Consider the following 18,820-nt stretch of genomic DNA (forward strand, 5'->3'; position numbering starts at 1 on the left):
TCTAGTTGAAGTTGAGGGGTGTTGAGACAGATATTCTCTGGAAACCATCGTGTTTCCAGAGCACCTACAGTGCTATAGGTGGTTGAACTGGCAGGGATGTGGAGGTGCTCTGTGTTTAAATTGTAGCTTTGAGAGCAAATCCTGTGCTGTTACACAGCAGCCTCCATCCTAGATTATAGCAGACTTGAAAATGAGCCCTTAGTTGTCTGCCATTTCAGATGTGCTGTTAAACTGTAAATCTCATTACCTTCACCGGAGATGCAGGTGCACAGCTCCTCTGAAAAGTAGGCCAGAAATGCTAAGATAAGGAGAAGAGTCCCACGGGGAAAAAAAGAAGTGAAATGCTGATTGTGAGCCAGTGGCAGCCGTGCCATTGGGTGCAGGAGGAGGGCTATTCAGCTGCAGCCTTTACCTTCTCGTGGAAGTTTTTGGTAGCTTTCAGTTCTCCCAACTTCTCCCCTCTCCCTGGTGTATCTGCGCCTGGTATTTTTGGTTTGCTTACCATTCCCCGTCCTGCGTCCTGACTGTCACTCGTCCCTGCTCAGCTCCCTTGGAATTGTCAGGCCCTGTAGGTGTGAGCTGAAGAGATGTCAGGTCTTCCCAGAGAAGCTTAACATTTAGGCTGTTGCACATCCTCCTGCCAGCCCCCATAGAACTAAAACTTTTGTCTGAATCCTTCCCAGGGGAAGTTGTCTCGCTGGGGTCGGAGTGGCAGCCACGTCACCTGCTTGGTTTCCCACAGACTTGTAATTTAAGGCGGGACTGTATTGGCATGGGACCCCTCTAGGAGTAATGAGCTGTGCGAGTGCTGGTGTCAGCGCGTTGTATTGCGGCTGTGCTGCTGGGACTGGGCGCTCAGGTTCTCTGTAAGCAGAGGCCCTAGGCGCTAAAGTCAGAAGGTGTGGTGTGAGAAGGTGCGTTCATCACAGCGTCCTGCTGGATTTCCGACTTGGGTAACTTAACTGAACTCTGAGTGCCGAACTGTTCTGCAGGTAACATCACCTAGAAAATGGGTTTAAAGCCCAGGCCCACTCAAACGTCTGCGGCACTCCTCACCTTGCTGAGTGCGCCCCGCGGTAGCTCCGTGTCGGTACAGGTACCGTATGCGTGGTTTATAATTAGTTCTTCACAATTAAATGTACGTTATAAATGTCAGATTGCCCTTATGACGTTTCTTACCTCTTATCTTTAACGCTTTGTTTTGTACAGCAGGATATGACCCTTCTTCTATGTCCGGGCTTCGGCCTCACACAGTAGGTGTAATATAATCGCTGAGGTGGGCGCTCTGGAAGAATTATTTTTGAAGGCTTTTGCATGAAACTTGTCCAATGAGTCTGAGACGCCCAAGCACCATTAATTTTGGAGGTAAATGCCTCGTAATATATACTGATGAGTAGATTGGGTAGAATTAAGATTATTGTTTGGAGAAGTATGGGCAAAAAATAGTTGAAAAGACAGTTCTGTTTGCTTCTGACATGTGGGCCTCGTGAACTTAAAGGAACACCAACTTGACCTCCAGAGAAATTGTGGGCTTTGAGCTCAAGTGCTCTGGCAGCTCCACTTCAGTGGTTTCCTGGTTTAAAGATTTCCCCCATCGTTCGGTTCGTCTTAATGAACCAACGGGGGCAAAAGTGAAAGACAGCTCTGGCTGTGGGAAATCTGCCAGAAGAGCTGAAACAAAGTGGGGGGAAACCTGCGAGTTGTGACATGGGAGTTGAGCCGTGCCGAGCTCAAGTTGGCTGTCCCTTTAAGTTACTCTCTGAAACATGATATTTTTTTATTTGAAACACATTTCAAATGTTTACTTCTAGAAGTTTAACTGAAACTTTTTTTGAGGTATTTTCTCTCATTTGTCTATAAATGGGTTGATCAGAGTGGGATATAATCGGAGGGGAGGGAGGAATATCATTGTTAAAACAATGAAAATATAAAGCCTAAAGCAGGGGAAAAGAAAAAAAAAAAAAACAACACAAACAAATGAAAGAAAATGCAACAATTATGTCCCCAAAGGGCTTTTTTTTAATGGCACACTGTAAATGTCAAACCTTGCTTGGAGAGGGGTGGGGGGAAATTATTTGCATGAAGCTATGTCTGAATTAAAAATTTATTCATGTTGTTATGATTGGAATAAAATCAAGTTACTGATAAAATTGAAGATAAGGTAGATAAGAAAAGTTCAGCTTGCTATAGTAAACAACAGTGATGTACTGGCACACAGCTGATAGAGAAGTTAAAGCTGTTTCAAAGACGTAAAGATTGCACTGATGTCAATCCTGGATTCTCAGTGCTTTCTAATGTTAATGACAACGTTATTATTAATAATTATTAATACCAAATACTTCTTAATACTTAAAAACAGGCTGTCTAGTAGAGGGGTGTTCTGTACTTCTTAATGAAATAGCATTTAGTATAATCTGAATTTTGTGCACTAACTTGTTACCAAATTGCATGTGTTTTTTATTATGCTGTGTTTCACCCTGCTACAGCCCTTCCCTTTTAGTAGTATGGATATTAAGAAAATAGTTTGAATTATTACAATGAAAATGGTGGGATTTTGATATTTCTAACAAAGTCTATGGTCTAGAATAGTGTTTGGGGGGTGGGGGGATGGTAAGGGGGGGGGAGGATATATTACCCAGGGAAAAGGAGCAGGATTTTAGAATAAGGGTTTGAAACATTGCTTTTTCTGTAGGAAAAAGATGGAGTATTGCATGCTGGGAACAAGTGCTTTCCATAAGGTAGCTAAATTTTAAAAGTACATTTGTTTCATTTTCTTTTAGGCTTTGTTTAAGTATTCTAATCTAGTAACTTTGTCCTTTCTGCAGTTTTCATTTTGATTAGATACCTCTGCAAAACTCTCTTCTAAACAAATTCAGAAACCAAAACAAACAAACCTGGGCCACAACTGCAGTTTGGAATACTTCTGAAATGTTGCTCAATGTGCATGGAAGAGTCTTTAAAGAATAGTAGTAATAGTAAAAATTCTTTCTGTGGTCTGTTTTGTTTTCCATAATGTCAAAATCGCAGATGTTAACATCAATAAATTTAACGATGTGAATGTGTTGGATGACTATGGAGAAATGACCAAAATAAAATGATTTGTTAAAAGGCAGTCTTAACTGACACCTCTTAAGAAAACAAAACAAAAGCTCATCAGGCATGTTTTTGGTAGAAACTTCAAGTAAATAGGTACATTCTTTTTTCCTCTGGTCTTGTGAATAGCAAGACTTGACACACGCAGAGAAAGTTTGAGTAGATGAGTCAGGACTTATTTCACTAACTGCAGTTAAATGTTTTGGCCAGGTTTCCCAAGGAAACAAAGCTTGTGTAGTTCTTCAGCTTGTGGCTTGTCTCCTGCTGGCCTCTCGCTCCTCCCAGCCAAGAACGTTGGCCTCTTTAAACCAAATTTTATATAGATGGAGATCTGAAAATACAAATAAAGATCTTTAAGCTTCATTAACAGTAGATCTCCAGTAGGAGAAGAGATTAAGGCTTGAACATTACCAGGTTTCTTTCACAACTCTCTTCTGTCAGCCTGTTCTCTCAATTGGATGTTGTAATGCCAAGTGGCTGCTAACAACTCTCTGTGGGAGGAGTTGTAAGAGGGAGGGGAAAGAAAACATTCTGCTTCAGCTCAGGGTTTTAGGGGGCTTACTTTTCTGTGTTGGATGTGCACCAACTGCTGAGGTGCCAGTTAGGTATTGTGCCCGGAGCTGAATGTAGCAGCTTGCCTAGCACTATCTAATACAGAGCTAGCAGAGATTTACAAAGGAAAGAGAAGAAGCAGTAAATTATCCTGGCTTTGAAATACTCAGCTCCAAATGAGAGTTGTTGTGCCTGACCGAGTGCATGTTATAGTACATTATTCCATGGAATACAATATTATTACAGGTACAGCAGCAGCTCATGATGCCCCGTAAAGCTTTTCTTTCCCAGAAAGAAAAGCAGGCTCGTGCCAGGGAAAGAGATATGTTAAAAAAGAGAAGGAGGCGACAAGACTATCTCAAAAGAAGCGTGGACCCACAGAAAAATGCAGAAACAATAAAATGGCACAGGGATGATGAGAAGAGGAGAGAAAATGAGCAAGTTAAGGACAAAGATATCAAGAAGCGATGGAGACAGGATGAGAGAGAACGACGAAAGAATGTGGACGCTATGAATTGGCGCAGGGAAGATGAGAAGAGGGAAAATGAGCGAGGTAAGGACCAAGAAGGCCAAGAACCAGCAAAGAAAGGATGAGGAGGAAAGGGGAAAAGAGCAACAAAAGGATGGACCTTTTGAAGCAGCAGAGGGATGCTAATGGGGAGAGGGAAAAGGAGAAGTAAGAGCAGTTCTGCTTTTCTAAGTGTGTGCAGACATTAAAGAAAATGTTACTGTCGTTCAGTTTCAAAATTATCTGTTTAATGAATTACAGGTCTTGCAGAGATGATTACTAAGACAGAATTGATATATACAGATGTACAGATGTATATAAACAGAAACTCTCAATGGGATAGAGTTTAGATATTGCTTTTGAAATTGTCTGTTTTGCACGCGTGCTCTCAATACTGTCCTGAACAGTGCAGTTGGTAAGACTGTATTTTAGATCACCATAAAGTTCAGGTTTTCTCAGTCTTCATAGTGTGAGTAAACGACAGCATTAGGAGATGAAGGGTCAACCAAACATAGTCATTGAAGGTAAAACTGGTGTTTTATTACATTTATAATAATGTGCCCAAGAGACAGTTGTCTTTACGCACCTGTGAATTATTTTGTGTGCCGTAGAGACCAACTTTTGTTTACACATTTTCCACAACTTCTTTTTTTACTTGCCATTTCACAGTGGTGCTTTTTATCAGTGTTGTTAAATGAAAACACCTCCCTCAGTTAAATGCTAGGGGTCAGCAACAGTTGTGTGTGTGCCAGTTGTGCGAGGGTTTCCTCATGGTGTAGTCAGGCATAAGAAAGCCAAGAGTAGTCCACTGGTGCTCTCTTGGTTCTTTTACACTGCAGGAGTATCCTCCAGATTATTTCTTTAGGTCTACAGACTACTTGTGTATGAAAATCACTATTTTACTGACGGGGCTGTGACAATAATAATTTATTACATTTGCTGCTTGGCACAACTGTAGCAAACCTCAGTCATCAGTCAAGCCTATTAAACACTTCAAATCATGTTGTCTAAAAACAACAAAAAAAGGCTGAGGCAGATTTGGAATATTTATTGAAGACTGTAGTTGAGAGAAAAAAGCTGTCTTCATCTCGCTGATGCATCTTCTCCTGAATCAGAACAGCACTGCTGCCTGGTGAGTGCTCCACGGCCTCGTGCCACGAGGTTGGCCATGTTGTTCTGGGTGAAGTTGGCAGAAACTGAAGCATCCTTAACATCTGTTGTTACCTGGTAGCACTAAGGGCAGTGAGCTGCGAGGCCAGAGATATAGAAAGATATGCTGGAGCATGACACTCCTAGGATCACAGAAATAGAAGCAGCTTTTTGGATCTGCAGACAGGCAGAGGCTTTTCCTTGGTGGTGGTGGTGTTTTTTTTTTAATTGCCTCTGATAATTTAGCTGCTGTGTTCTTGTTTTCTCCCACCTGTGTTCCTTACCCTCTCCTGGGTGCACACCTTCCAGTAAGGACACAGTTGTGACTGTGCTGCATTGTGTGTAAAAGCAGTACTTCCCTCATAAAGGGATGACTGTTTGCATTGAAAAAAACAAGACAAACAACATTACTTGTTGCAACGTAGAACCTTCAGTCAGGCACACAGTGTTGTGTTTTACATTAATTTTCCACATAACTGCACAGTGTTATTTTATTATTTTCTTCTCTTTTGACTTAGTTTTTGTAGGTGGCTCCAGTCCTTTAGTAATGGTATGTTGAAGCACTGAACTGCAGGGCTATGATAACTTGAAGTGCTTGAAGGTTATACATTGATAATAGTTTATTAAACACAAAAAGTGGTTTAAAAATTTGGCAGTAACAGGTGGTGGATGTGTCAGGTTTCCCATCCTGGATGTTTTTAAGTTGATGGCCACATTTGTTTCCATCTGGAATTTGAAGTATTAGTAAAAGTAGCAAATTGGTGAAGATACAATTTGCTGTTGAAAGCTGCATCAAGTCTATCTGAGTACTAAACTCCAAAAAGAAAACAAAAACCTTGACTTTGGCAGTGGTTGAACCTTCTGTGGCTGTGCTGCAGATAATTTTCATGTAAGGCTTCTCGTGTTTCCTTCTGTTGTGTTGTACCAGTGAGCACAGTCCTGATCTCCTCTATCTTGGTAATGTGCAGTTAAGTTCCTAAGCTAAGCAGCAATTTCCACTAGTAATGGGTCTGTTCTCCCTGTTTGCTTTTGTTTCTCCTGAAGGTTGCTCACATCACTCTCCTATGAGCATTTCAGGGTGGTTTTTCTTTCCCCTTCTTTTGTTTTCTTTCACCAGCTATGGGTAACAAGCACAGAACATTTAAATAGAAAAATCCTTTTGCTGTGAAGTCTGATCTTCAGTTTTCAGATGTGAAGATCCGATTGTATCCTGTATTATGATGTGTTGTGATAGGAAGATGTTGACCATTTCTTAGGAGTTGGCTATGAGGCAGGCAGAAGGCAGGATGATAGAGTAGATATAACTGAAATCTTGTTTCTAAGCAGTCCTAAATTTGCTTTTTTTATTACTTGGGCTTATATACAAATATACATCATTACATGTTTGACATGTCCAGGTTTGTTAGACACAGTAATTAAGAGAAAGTATTCAATGGTTTTGGTTGAAGGCATTGATATTGGCACTTTCCATTCAAGTAAGTTACTTGCTAATAATATTTTGAGAACTGTATCTGACTTTCACATATACCAGTGGTCACTGCCTGGAGACAAACGGTACTCTCACTTTGTCTCTAGGAGAATTATGGTCTCTTCACAAGCAGAATGATTCCTCAAGTGGGGATTTGGGTTATGGAGGAAATGTCACAGCTTGCCAGAAGCTTTAACATTGAATGCTTTCATGCACTGATTCTACAGTTGATACTAAGATACAGGGTTATCCTGGAATGAAACTACAAGGTTATTTTCTCTGTGGATTTGAAATTCATTGTGAAGTGTTCATTCACATCCTGCACAACAGCCGACAGTGCTGTTTCATGTAGTTTTTGAGTGTGCAGGTATGTAGGAAGAAGCTACTGAAAGCATGGAGAAATAATGTCCTGCAGCGACAGCAGTACATATTTAGTTGCATTTAGAGAAGTAAACTAATGGAGCCATGATTAATTTCTTGGCCACATTCTTAGTTTCTCACACGTGCACAGTAAACGACAGCAGCAGGAGCTTTTATTAAATGAACGTTCTTGAATGTTAAAAATATTCTAAGAAAAATAAAGCTGTATTAACTTGATTGGAACTTAAGAGTTCAAAGCCATAATCCCCAGTTGTGTTCTGGGAGGAAGTGGAATTGAATATTAAAGACTATTTTCTTTGAAAATGTTGTGATGAAGAATATACATGCAACCTATGCAATGTGAGATGTGGTGTCAGTGACATGGCAGCCATACCTTCTTAATGCGATATTGGATTTGGTTTCCTATTGATGCAGTCCTACTATCATAAAGTTCAGATCTCTTACAAGTCAAGTCATGAAAAAAGTGACAGTGAGCTTAGCACTGAGCACTGTTTTGTAGTGACAGGCCTAGGAAAAGGAGCTACAGGTTTGAGTTGCTTTTTCCACCTGAACAAAAAAATAAGTTCTACTTACTACTTCAACCACAGATCAAAAGCAGAGAAAATACCACTTGAAAATTGCAGGTAGGATGTAGCCTTACAATTTGTGTTGACCAGCGGGCTCGTTAGGAGTTTAAATGCTCCGCAGCCCTTTCCCCATTACTCTTTGCCATATTTTTTTTGATACTATTTGTGCTAAGTGCAGTGCTGTTGTTACTATTTGTGCGCTTAGAAGTGCTAAGTCATGGCCTGAAGGAGTGATGGAGCACCTGGTGGGAAGGCAGGGGAGCTCAGGTGCATGCAATGTACCTGAGTGACTGGAAGGGCCAGGATCCTCCAGCCCTCATTTAAGGGTTGGCAGTGGAGGCAAGAGTATCTTGCTGGAGATCCCTGCCCAGCTGAGGCCTTCCAAGGGTAAGCAGACCTTTCTTCCTTTGTTTCTGCATCCACGTCTGCTGCAGTTCAGCTTATCCTCACTTGCTGCAGCCTGGGACTTTGCTATCCCACTGTCAGTGCTGTGTTTTCCATCATGTTACAGTGTCGCAGTAATAAATTGTGTCACTGTAATAATAAATATAGTGTCGCTGTATGAAATTGGCACTGCTGATTCAGCACTGTTGTTAAGCATTTTCAGTTACCTCTTACATCTTTTGATGTAAAATGATGTAAAATTTCTAAGTTATATTAGATGTATTTACAATAGAAGCAAAACTGCAATCTTAAAATTTTTCTTAGGGAAATTTTAGTTCTGCTCGTGGAAGTAACTAACATATTGTTGCTCTGAAGTGCGTAGAAGTTGCTCTTTTTGGTCTTAAAGTGTGGTTGTTTAATACAACCATTTCTCAATACAGATGCTTGCAGTGTAAATATCCATTGTTATTCTCAAAAGCTTTTTCACCACTTATGTGTTGATACTTTGTCATAAATGGTATTATTTTTATTTTACCAGGAAATAGCTTTTGTCCAGAGGTGCCTAGGCAGTAAAACTGAATAACCACAGTATAGGCACAAGGATGGGCAGATAAGTAGGGCAGAGCTTGGCACGTTCTGTTATTGCTTACCAAAGCCTAACACACAGTACAGAGCTGTAACACTTTATAACACTTAAGGGTTTTTCCTAATTCTCTTCAGTGTGTGCCTTTAGAAATGGATCTTGGGAGAGAAGAAAGCGCAAGGGGATAATATGAATATTCTCAGAACATCTGATAATGGAGCCATGAACTCAGATGCTGTTCATAACGAAGTAACTGGTTTGCCTTTGTCAGCTTTCAAAACTAACATAAGTTAGAGATTCAGATGCAAACCTTGTTTCCTAGTCCTTTGTGAGGATGAAAAAAATGTCCTTGGCTGGGAGTGAGTACACGGATCGATCTAATTACCCAGATGATGACATTCACTCTTGCATCATGAAGGAGAATGTATTAGGCCTGGGTATTTTTTGTAATTGCAGATAAGATGCTTGATTATAAAGGTGTACAGGTAGGAATGAACACAGATGACGAAAACAGCAGTTCATGGCTTTCATTCGGTGTCTTTAGAGGCAGTAACTGGTAAGAGAGTGTAATTTTCTGTTGTGTTCTGTTTAATCCTCGCCATCTCTGAGAAGGCAGAGGATACCTGTGGAAGTGCTCTTCATAGCTGGGTTTGGGTTCTTATCTCCAATGTGGCAAATGAGTTACCAGGCTGATAACGACTCTACATGTGAAGTATTTCACCAGAATGCTAATTACGTGTGAAGTACTTCACCAGAATGCTAATTCTTTGTAGAGTGGTTTGGGTTTATCTCAAATGAAAGGTTCCAGATAACATACAGAAAGCAACTACTTTTCACATTAACTAAATCGTAGGTTTTTTTATAATTCCAATCCTTTTAATTGAGAGTAGAGAGGAATGCTAGCTGAAACACCTTTACTGTCACAAACATTATGAACTTGCATTTAGAATTTAGGTCAGGTAAATACACTGTGCTTATACTCACAACAAATCTTACTTGGAGGAAATCAATATCTAAGTTGAAGTAATTTTTTCCTGGCCTATATGATTTCTTTAAATTACTGTCATTAGTGACTTTGTGTGATGTCTCTGAGCAGTGTCTCTACTGCAGGTAATTTAACTGAGAAATTTGGAGACCTGAGATTTATAGACTAAGTCAGCACTTTTCTTTGGTTTCCTAGCTTTTGTGTACACAGTGTTCCATGCAGCTGTGTTTCCTTCTGACCGTGGGTGCTGCAGACTAGCTCACTCACACCACAGCATTAGAGTTGGTTTGATATTTCTGAAAATTTTCCTGTAGACCCTTAGTAAATTCAGTATTGTTTCTTCTTCGTATCATGGCTACAAATTAGAAATCAATCATAAACATCATGATCAGCTTGCTACTCTTAGTCAAGAGCTGTTTCTGAATTAGATGAATGGGAAGGGATGAGAGCTTAGTGATACTCAGTCCTTGTTGATGGTGAAGCTGGTGGGTTCGTGTTGGCCCTGTCACTTTTGTCTGTTTCTGGCACTGTGCGGTGGTGGTGACAGTCATGGAATAGTAAGTCATTAGTGACTGTTACAGCATCACCTAGTCAAAGTTGGTAGGAGAATGAGCACAAAAAGCCTGGTGTGTACACAGAACTGTGCAGGACAGGGAGTGTAGCAGGGCTGTGTTTGATTGGAGCGCTCGGTTACTGCAGTCACAACCCCCATCTTTTTACTTGAATAAATTCTGTAGTAAGTTCCTTGTATCTTAGAGACTGCCCTTCATCTCATGATGAGAGATTTTTGTTTTTCTAACTGAACTGTTCCATGGTTTTAAGCTTCTGCTCATTCTGAATTGTAGACTTCTTCCATCCAAGAAGCCAATTTTTTGTTGTTGTAGTTATTCTCTGGCCCTGTAGTGATTAATTAGTTGATAAGAATAATTAAAAAAAAAAAAAGTTCTAACAAAGCAAGAATTAGCTTCCAGGAATATTAATGATAGAAATGCAGCTTTTATCTTCTAGGATGATATTTTTTATGCAGCAGACAGTAGAGCACCAGAGCCTAGTGAACAAGATCACTCTCTGCTTTTTTTGAGGAAGAGCCTGCCTGTTCATTGCATGCTCCCCTGCCTCTCCCAGAAGAAGTGTATATTGCCAAAAGACTCCTGCATTTCTGTGGTTTGCACCTTCCTGAAGTGCAGATGAGTTGATGATGGTTCTGTAGGTCAGGAAGTGCTTAGTGTAATGGTAGCAGCATGCAGACTGAGAACTGCTGTGTATGTGAAATAAGGCCACTTATTGGCACGTGGAAGAAACCTGAGTGCTAACAGAGAATCCACATATCTTAAAGATTGAGACTTTCTTTTAGTTATGGGGAACATGAGAGAGAAAATTACTAATAATTAAATGCAGCTCTTCATCAGACAAAGCACGTGTGACTTAAACCTCTTCTCTGACTTTGTTTTTCAATAGAAACTATGTTCCAACTTCCTGTCAACAACCTTGGCAGTTTAAGAAAGGCCCGGAAAACTGTGAAAAAAATACTTAGTGACATTGGTTTGGAATACTGTAAAGAACATATAGAAGTAAGTATGATACCTCTCAAGTGCTTCAGAGCTGAAATGCTCAAACATTAGTGGAAAAGTGAGGTCACAGTTGTTTGGTTTTTTTCCCTGCTTTGTCAAACGTTGAGTTCTTCCTGTAAGCTTTGAAGGATGTTTCTGGAATCTTTTGTACCCTGATCCCACACCTCACTCCTGTTCTCAGCAGCTTCTGAAAGTGACTATGGGATTCTGCTTGAGCTTTGCTGTTCAGGCATTGCTACCTGTTTTTTATTGCGCTGGTTTTTTTAAGTCCTATACAAAGTGTGATTTAATTAATAATTTGAGCTAAAATGTGCTACAAACACTTCTTAGGAAGTCTGCTGGAGATGAGGTAGGCCTCAGGCTATTTATGACTGACTTGACATATGTTGAAGGTAGGTTGTTCTTTGTGTTTGGCTCCAAAGGATAACATTTGCTAACTGGACACTTAGGAATAAATCAAGACAGTGTGGTACAGGGTGTTTCTGTGGGACAGAAGATCCTGAGATTTTCACGGAATGTTTGTTGGTGCTGAAATATAGGTCATCAATTGAACAAACTACTTACATACTTGTGTTAGTTCCTAGAAGGAAAAGGTGTTTGTGCTACTCTAAAAAATGCACTTTCTCTCCTGAACACAGCATTCGGTAGGTCAGTTCATACCTCTGGACTGTTCAGAGTGGCCACGAGACTATGACTTTGCTTTTGTATTTCATTACTATCTTTTTAAGGAGGATTTAAGTGAGATACTTGAAGAGAAAGAGGAATACCTGTTCTCCCCGTTCAGGAAATCTGTGGGCACACTCGGTTTTTAAGGGTAAAGTTGTGACTAGGGACAGTGTTGCTTTGAAGTATTAATTTCAGTCTCTGTGTGCTGCTGCTGATGCCAAAGACAAAATACGAAGCACTTTGTTTTAATAGGAATTATGCATGGTGTCTAAGTAGCCCATTGTCAAACTTGGATCTAAATTCCTCTGTGAAATAAATTTAAAAACAAACAACAAAGCCAACAACATTTAAAAAAAACATCCAGCACCACCAAGTTTGTGGTACAGAATTTGATTTTTAATGTATCAATATTCAGCTGTTGGTATCAGGGACTGCTTTTGAAGATGGGGCAGGTATTTAATGACAGTCTTGCGTTAATTAGCAGAATGTTTGTTGAAAATAGTCCTTGCGTTCTCTGTTATTGAGATTGTTCACAAATTTTTTCCTCCAAATAATGCATTTAAATACGCAGATTTCTTTAATTAATGCTCTTTGCTATTCACCAGCAGCGTGTGAGTGAGAGGACTGCATGAATGCTTACAAGAGTTGCTTAAGGGAGAGTTGGTCTGGGTTTTGATTGTCTGTGCTCTCTTCCCATCTTTCCCTTCTCCAGGATTTTAAACAGTTTGAACCTAATGACTTTTATTTGAAAAACACTACATGGGAAGATGTAGGATTGTGGGACCCATCGCTTACGAAAAATCAGGTTGGTAACAGTTTATATTGATACATCAGATTCTGAAGATGGTTCGTATCAAGGGGCATTTCACAAATGTGCCAAGAGCTTTTCCTGTGATTTTACCCACTGATCAATTGTCTTTGCTTTAACAGACAGAAAAAGGTTTTATTATTTTAGAAGCAATAATCTCAGTTTCATTTTACGAAGTGCTGATAGCAAAATATTGGAGAAATGACTTGTCAGAATATCTTTATCCCTTTGTCAGCTACATAATAACAGGCCATCTGTTTTCAAGCTTAACACAGTTTCATCTATCTTCCAGTCAGAGGATCACCAATTCTGTAGTTCGTAGTAATTTTGTTAGCCTTTTTGCTAGCAAGATTTTAGAAAAAGTTTAAATGAACAGATTTAACTACCACTCTCTTTAGAGCTGTAGCTGTGTGTCATGTGAGGATTCTCCTAACCTGAGTCAGGTTTTGGTTTATTGGGATATATAGTTCTGCACAGAGGATTTTTAGATGTTGAGTTGGTGATTAAAGGAGATTTGAACCAAGCTGAAACTGGAAGGAGGGAATGTTTCTATTACAGTGATTTGACTTCACTGATTTATTGTGTTAAGACAATGCATTAAGGTATGGATTGCAATAGCCTCTACCATCATAGACCAGTACCAGCACTTACAGAACAGTGAGAAGGTGAGAAATCTCTGTACAAAATAAGCCCACTTGCAGCATCTGAAAGACCTGAGAAGCCACGTTATGGTGGATTCCTAGCGTGGCCTTCATCTAAAATATCCCTTTATTGTGTTCCATAAAATAAAATATACTGATGTGCGTTTTTTCCTAGTTAATCCCAGAATGAAAAAAAAACACAAACCCTCACTATAAAAGGAGACAACCTTTGTTTAGTTTGTATTGCATCTTGCCTCCAGCCTATGAGATGGCCAGGGTTTCAGAAGGTGGACAGAAGCATATATGCTTGCTTGTACAAAGGGAGAGTACAATTCTCCAGATATTTTAAATGCTTTTTGTGTAACTTGGTGAACGAGACTTGTTTTGACACACGCTATGAATGATTGTAACTGTGTGAAATTCATGTCTTATCTCATCTGAAATGACAGGTTGCTTGTGGCTGTCTCTGAGGCCAACATAATTTTAGTTCTTTTAAAACAGTGGATAAGAACTGCCATCAGCAGGGAAAGTAGGCAAGTGTGGAGCTTTCAAGTACCCCCCCTTTTGTTTTTTTAATTCTCCTGATACGTTATTGTTTTAAAAACCAGGATTGTGCTTTGATCTGAAAGAACACGTGGTTGCTTTAAGGGATTGTCTGGCCTTAGTATGTAATTCTTGAAGAGTATTCTTTATCTTAAACTTCGTAACTGATTAAGACTTTTAAATAGAATGGATGTGAAGTGTCAGCTGTCTCTATAAATGTTTGGCAGAACCAAAGGGAAATAACTCGTGTCTTCTGGATGCAGTCTCATTCTACACCAACAGCCATGCTTTCCTTTTCCAAACTAATGAAATAATGGTGAACGTTTGCATGCTCAGCTGCAGGGAACGCAGCTTCTGTTGACTGGTGGAAGAGATATTTATGCTTTATCCTTGAATGCTGAGGGCATGGCCAAACTCTTGAGGGACCTTTTAAATTGGCTGTCACTGCCTTGTGTGTGTTCAGATGATAAACATAGGACTTCATCTGTAGGCCAAGAATTGCAGAGAATAAATTGATCTAAAGATTGGAGATTGTTGCAGTGGGTCTCAGACTGTAGTTGTTCAGAGAAGTTGAGAGAGAGTCTTTTTCCAAAAACTGCTTTTCCATATTCAGTTTCTGCTTTGTTCTTTGTTTCAAGGACTATCGGACAAAGCCCTTTTGCTGCAGCGCGTGTCCATTTTCCTCGAAGTTCTTTTCAGCATACAAAAGTCACTTCCGGAATGTCCATAGCGAAGACTTTGAAAATCGGATTCTCCTTAATTGTCCATACTGTACTTTCAATGCAGACAAAAAGACTTTGGAAACGCACATTAAAATATTTCATGCTCCAAATGCCAATACACCGAGTGGAGGCATCAGCACTTTTAAAGATAAAAACAAGCATGATAGCCTTAAACCTAAGCAGGCTGACAGTGTAGAACAAGCTGTTTATTACTGTAAGAAGTGCACTTACCGAGATCCGCTGTACGAAATTGTTAGAAAGCACATTTACAGGGAACATTTTCAGCACGTAGCTGCTCCTTACGTAGCAAAAGGAGGTGAAAAGTCACTCAATGGTGCAGTTCCATTAAGTTCCAGTACCCGGGAAGAGGGTAGTATTCATTGCAAACGATGCCTTTTTATGCCGAAATCGTATGAAGCTTTAGTACAGCACGTTATTGAAGACCATGAACGTATAGGGTATCAGGTAACAGCGATGATAGGTCACACTAATGTAGTGGTTCCAAGGTCTAAACCTTTGATGCTAATAGCTCCAAAACCACAGGACAAAAAGCCTATGGGACTCCCTCAGAGGATGGGTCCCCTTTCCCCTGGGAGCGTTCGATCTCTTTCGTCACAGCAGATGATGAACAGACTCACTATACCAAAGCCTACGTTAAATTCTGCAGGAGTGAATATGATGTCAAATGTTCACTTACAGCAAAACAATTATGGAGTCAAATCAGTACCACCAAGTTATGTTGGCCAGCCAGGGGGAAGGCTGAGCTTAAGTGGCAATGCACCAGTTTCTATTCCACAGCAATCTCAAACAATGAAACAGTTTTCAAGTGGAAATGGAAGGCCTTACACTCTCGGGGAGCAGAGATCTCAGGCCTCAGCAAGATACTCTCTTCAGTCTGCCAATTCAACTTCCTTGTCATCAGCTCAGTTGAAACAAACGTCGTTATCTCAGTCACAGGCAGCTTCAAGAGTATTAGGTCAGTCTGGCTCAAAATCTCCTGTAGCTGCTACAGGTCCTTCTTCTGTCAATACATCATCCACACAAAAGTGGAAAATCTGTACAATCTGTAATGAGCTGTTTCCTGAAAATGTGTATAGTGTTCACTTTGAAAAGGAGCACAAGGCTGAAAAGGTGCCTGCAGTAGCTAATTATATAATGAAAATACACAATTTCACTAGCAAATGTTTATACTGTAATCGCTATTTACCCACTGATACACTGCTTAATCATATGTTAATACATGGTTTGTCTTGTCCGTATTGCCGTTCAACCTTCAATGATGTTGAAAAGATGGCTGCTCATATGCGAATGGTTCATGTTGATGAAGAAATGGGACCTAAAACTGATTCCACTTTAACTTTTGATTTGACGCTGCAGCAGGGTAGTCTCACAAATATACATCTTCTCGTAACAACCTACAACCTGAGGGATGCTCCTGCTGAATCTGTAGCTTACCATGCTCAGAACACACCTCCAGTTCCTCCAAAACCACAGCCGAAAATCCAAGAGAAGTCTGATGTACCTGTGAAAAGCTCTCCACAAGCAGCAGTTCCTTACAAGAAAGATGTGGGGAAAACCCTCTGTCCTCTGTGCTTTTCAATCCTAAAAGGACCCATCTCTGATGCACTTGCACATCATCTGCGGGAGAGGCATCAGGTTATTCAGACGGTTCATCCAGTTGAGAAAAAACTAACCTACAAATGCATTCATTGCCTTGGCGTGTATACCAGTAACATGACTGCCTCAACTATAACGTTGCACCTTGTTCACTGCAGAGGTGTTGGGAAGACTCAGAATGGCCAGGACAAAGGTACTTCGTCGTCCCGGCTAAGTCAGTCTGCAGGTGTAGCCCCTGTAAAACGTACGTACGAACACATGGAATTCTCTCTGATGAAGAGAAGGAAAATGGATGATGATGACTCCCCCTCTGCCTTTGAGGAGAAGCCTGAAGAACCGGTAGTTCTAGCATTGGACCCCAAGGGTCACGAAGATGATTCCTATGAAGCCAGGAAAACATTTCTCACAAAATATTTTAATAAGCAACCATATCCAACTAGGAGAGAGATTGAAAAGCTGGCTGCCAGTCTGTGGCTGTGGAAATCTGATATTGCATCTCACTTCAGCAACAAAAGGAAAAAATGCGTTAGAGATTGTGAAAAATACAAACCTGGTGTGCTGCTTGGTTTCAATATGAAAGAATTAAACAAAGTTAAACATGAAATGGATTTTGATGCTGAATGGCTGTTTGAAAACCACGATGAAAAGAATTCCAGAGTTAACGTTAGTAAGACTGTTGATAAAAAAATAAACATAGAAAAAGACAATGAAAGTTCATCAGACAGCTATGAGAACATAGAAGAGGAATACAATGAAAGCAGTAGTCCATTTGGTCCACATATTACTGACATTGGTGAGAAAGCTTCTCCTGATAGCATAGCAGAGAACCCAGAGGATGGCATATCCAAGGAAATCATTGAAGAAAATACCTCACCATCTCCAGAGAAGTCTGATCAAAAACAAGAAGAGAGCTCTAAATATGAGGAGATTATTTCTGCCGAAGGGCAGACAAAACTGGTTGGTGATGTTTCAGATAGCGAAGGTTATCAGGACGATCAAGATGATGCTGTTGAATGGAAAGATGGAGCTTCGCAGTCTGAAAGTGGGCCTGGTTCTCAGCAAGTTTCTGATTTTGAAGATAACACGTCAGAAGTAAAACCAGAAGTGTGGACAGATGAATCCTCACAAAGCGAAGATGCTGGCAGCAGTAAACCGACTGTAGAGACAAAAGGAGGTGGGTCTGAGAGTGATGAAGAGCAGTCAAAGTGGAAGAATCGTTCCTATGGAAAAGTAGAAGAGTTCTGGGCCAAGGACCAGTCGCAATGGAAAAATACATCAGAGATTGAGGAGAGCTTGTCAAATCAGCAGATGGAATGGCAGAACAGCACAATTGACAGCGAGGACGGAGATCACTTTGACGGTGTGACTGATGGGGTAGCAGAACCAATGCACAGCAGCTTATCTGGTGTGGAGCTGAGCAGTCAGCAAGCATAAGCTCCTCGGCACAGAAGTGTCAGAGACACGATCCAATCTACAACTGTCTAAACATGTTCATTTCAGTATGACTGCTCAGCTTAAATTCTGACTGGTACTGCCTTCCAAGTGCTAGGTCACGGTGCGTGGTGTTCGTGGCCACTGTTACTCCAGTGGTTGAGGATGCCGTTGGCTGATCTTGCTTGTGAGTACTTGCTGGGATGAGCACAGTAATTTAATGTGAAAACAGATAAGCTGGTGGCTCAAGAATGCACACAGAGAAAAGCAGAGGTTTATTTTATCTGCGTTTTCACCATTTATTTCACTCTTGTACATGTTCAGTTGTATGTCTTTTTAAACATTACCCTTTTTCACATGGTAGTGTGTAGGGCCAACATACAAGCTACCAGTTCAACGTGTATAGTAGACTATGGGGAAATTGATTTTTTTCATGTATCATTCTGAATAGTTGAAATGTATATTTGTACAGTCTTTTAGACCTATTCAAGTGAAGCTTATGAAATTGTTCTTGTGTACCCATCATAGATTTGTTTCTCTTTTTTAGTGTTGCCCTGCTGTGTAATAAATGCTGTATTTAGTTTACCTAGCAAAAGCTTGAAACTGCTATAGTACGAATTTTGACAAACTTAGTTTTTGCACATAACCTTGTACAATCTCAAAAACAGAGGCCAGCACCATAAAAAATATATCTGGACTCTTATTGTATTATAGAATTTTCTTGTTCTGAGTATCCTTGACATTACAACTGATGACAAACGTATTTCAGAGCCGTTTTCTGAAATCTTTTAAGCTAAAGATGAAAAATCACATGCAAGAAACAAGTTTGCAGCTACTAATTTTGACACCTTCTAGATCTGTATAAAAGTGTATTGTGTTGAAGCAGCACACTTAAAACAACAGTGCTGCGTTTTGGATATTTAGTTTTATCTTTAGTTAACACCAACAAGGTGTTGTATTCATTTATACCATCTAATATATGACACACTGTTGTAGTATGTATAATTTTGTGATCTTTATTTCCCTTTGTATTCTTCATTTAAACATCTAAATAAATTGCTGTATTGTGCTTACTGTAAATATCTGCTTTATTACATGCAAGTGCCACGTTCCTGCTTGGGCAATCCCGCCTTGCTGAATTTTGTGGGTTTT

The 18,820-nt window shown here is 40.1% G+C and overlaps 1 protein-coding gene across 2 annotated transcripts; it reads left to right on the forward strand.

Moving 5' to 3' along the window:
• Window positions 1-1,328: 1,328 nt before the first annotated feature.
• Window positions 1,329-17,671, forward strand: ADNP (activity dependent neuroprotector homeobox; the record flags this gene model as incomplete). 2 transcript variants are annotated; one of them, XM_079543496.1, is made up of 5 exons in its annotated part: window positions 2,700-2,738; window positions 3,892-4,198; window positions 11,128-11,240; window positions 12,619-12,711; window positions 14,537-17,671. In XM_079543496.1, 5 exons carry the CDS (start codon window positions 2,700-2,702, stop codon window positions 17,669-17,671), a joined length of 3,687 nt encoding a protein of 1,228 aa, XP_079399622.1. The 2 variants fall into 2 exon arrangements, with proteins under 2 accessions (XP_079399623.1, XP_079399622.1); XM_079543497.1 differs by lacking the exons at window positions 2,700-2,738; window positions 3,892-4,198 and adding an exon at window positions 1,329-1,365.
• Window positions 17,672-18,820: the final 1,149 nt, after the last annotated feature.

The sequence above is a fragment of the Tetrao urogallus genome (genome assembly GCF_951394365.1).
Source record: "Tetrao urogallus genome assembly, chromosome: 16".
In the NCBI taxonomy this organism is placed as follows: Eukaryota; Metazoa; Chordata; class Aves; order Galliformes; family Phasianidae; genus Tetrao; species Tetrao urogallus.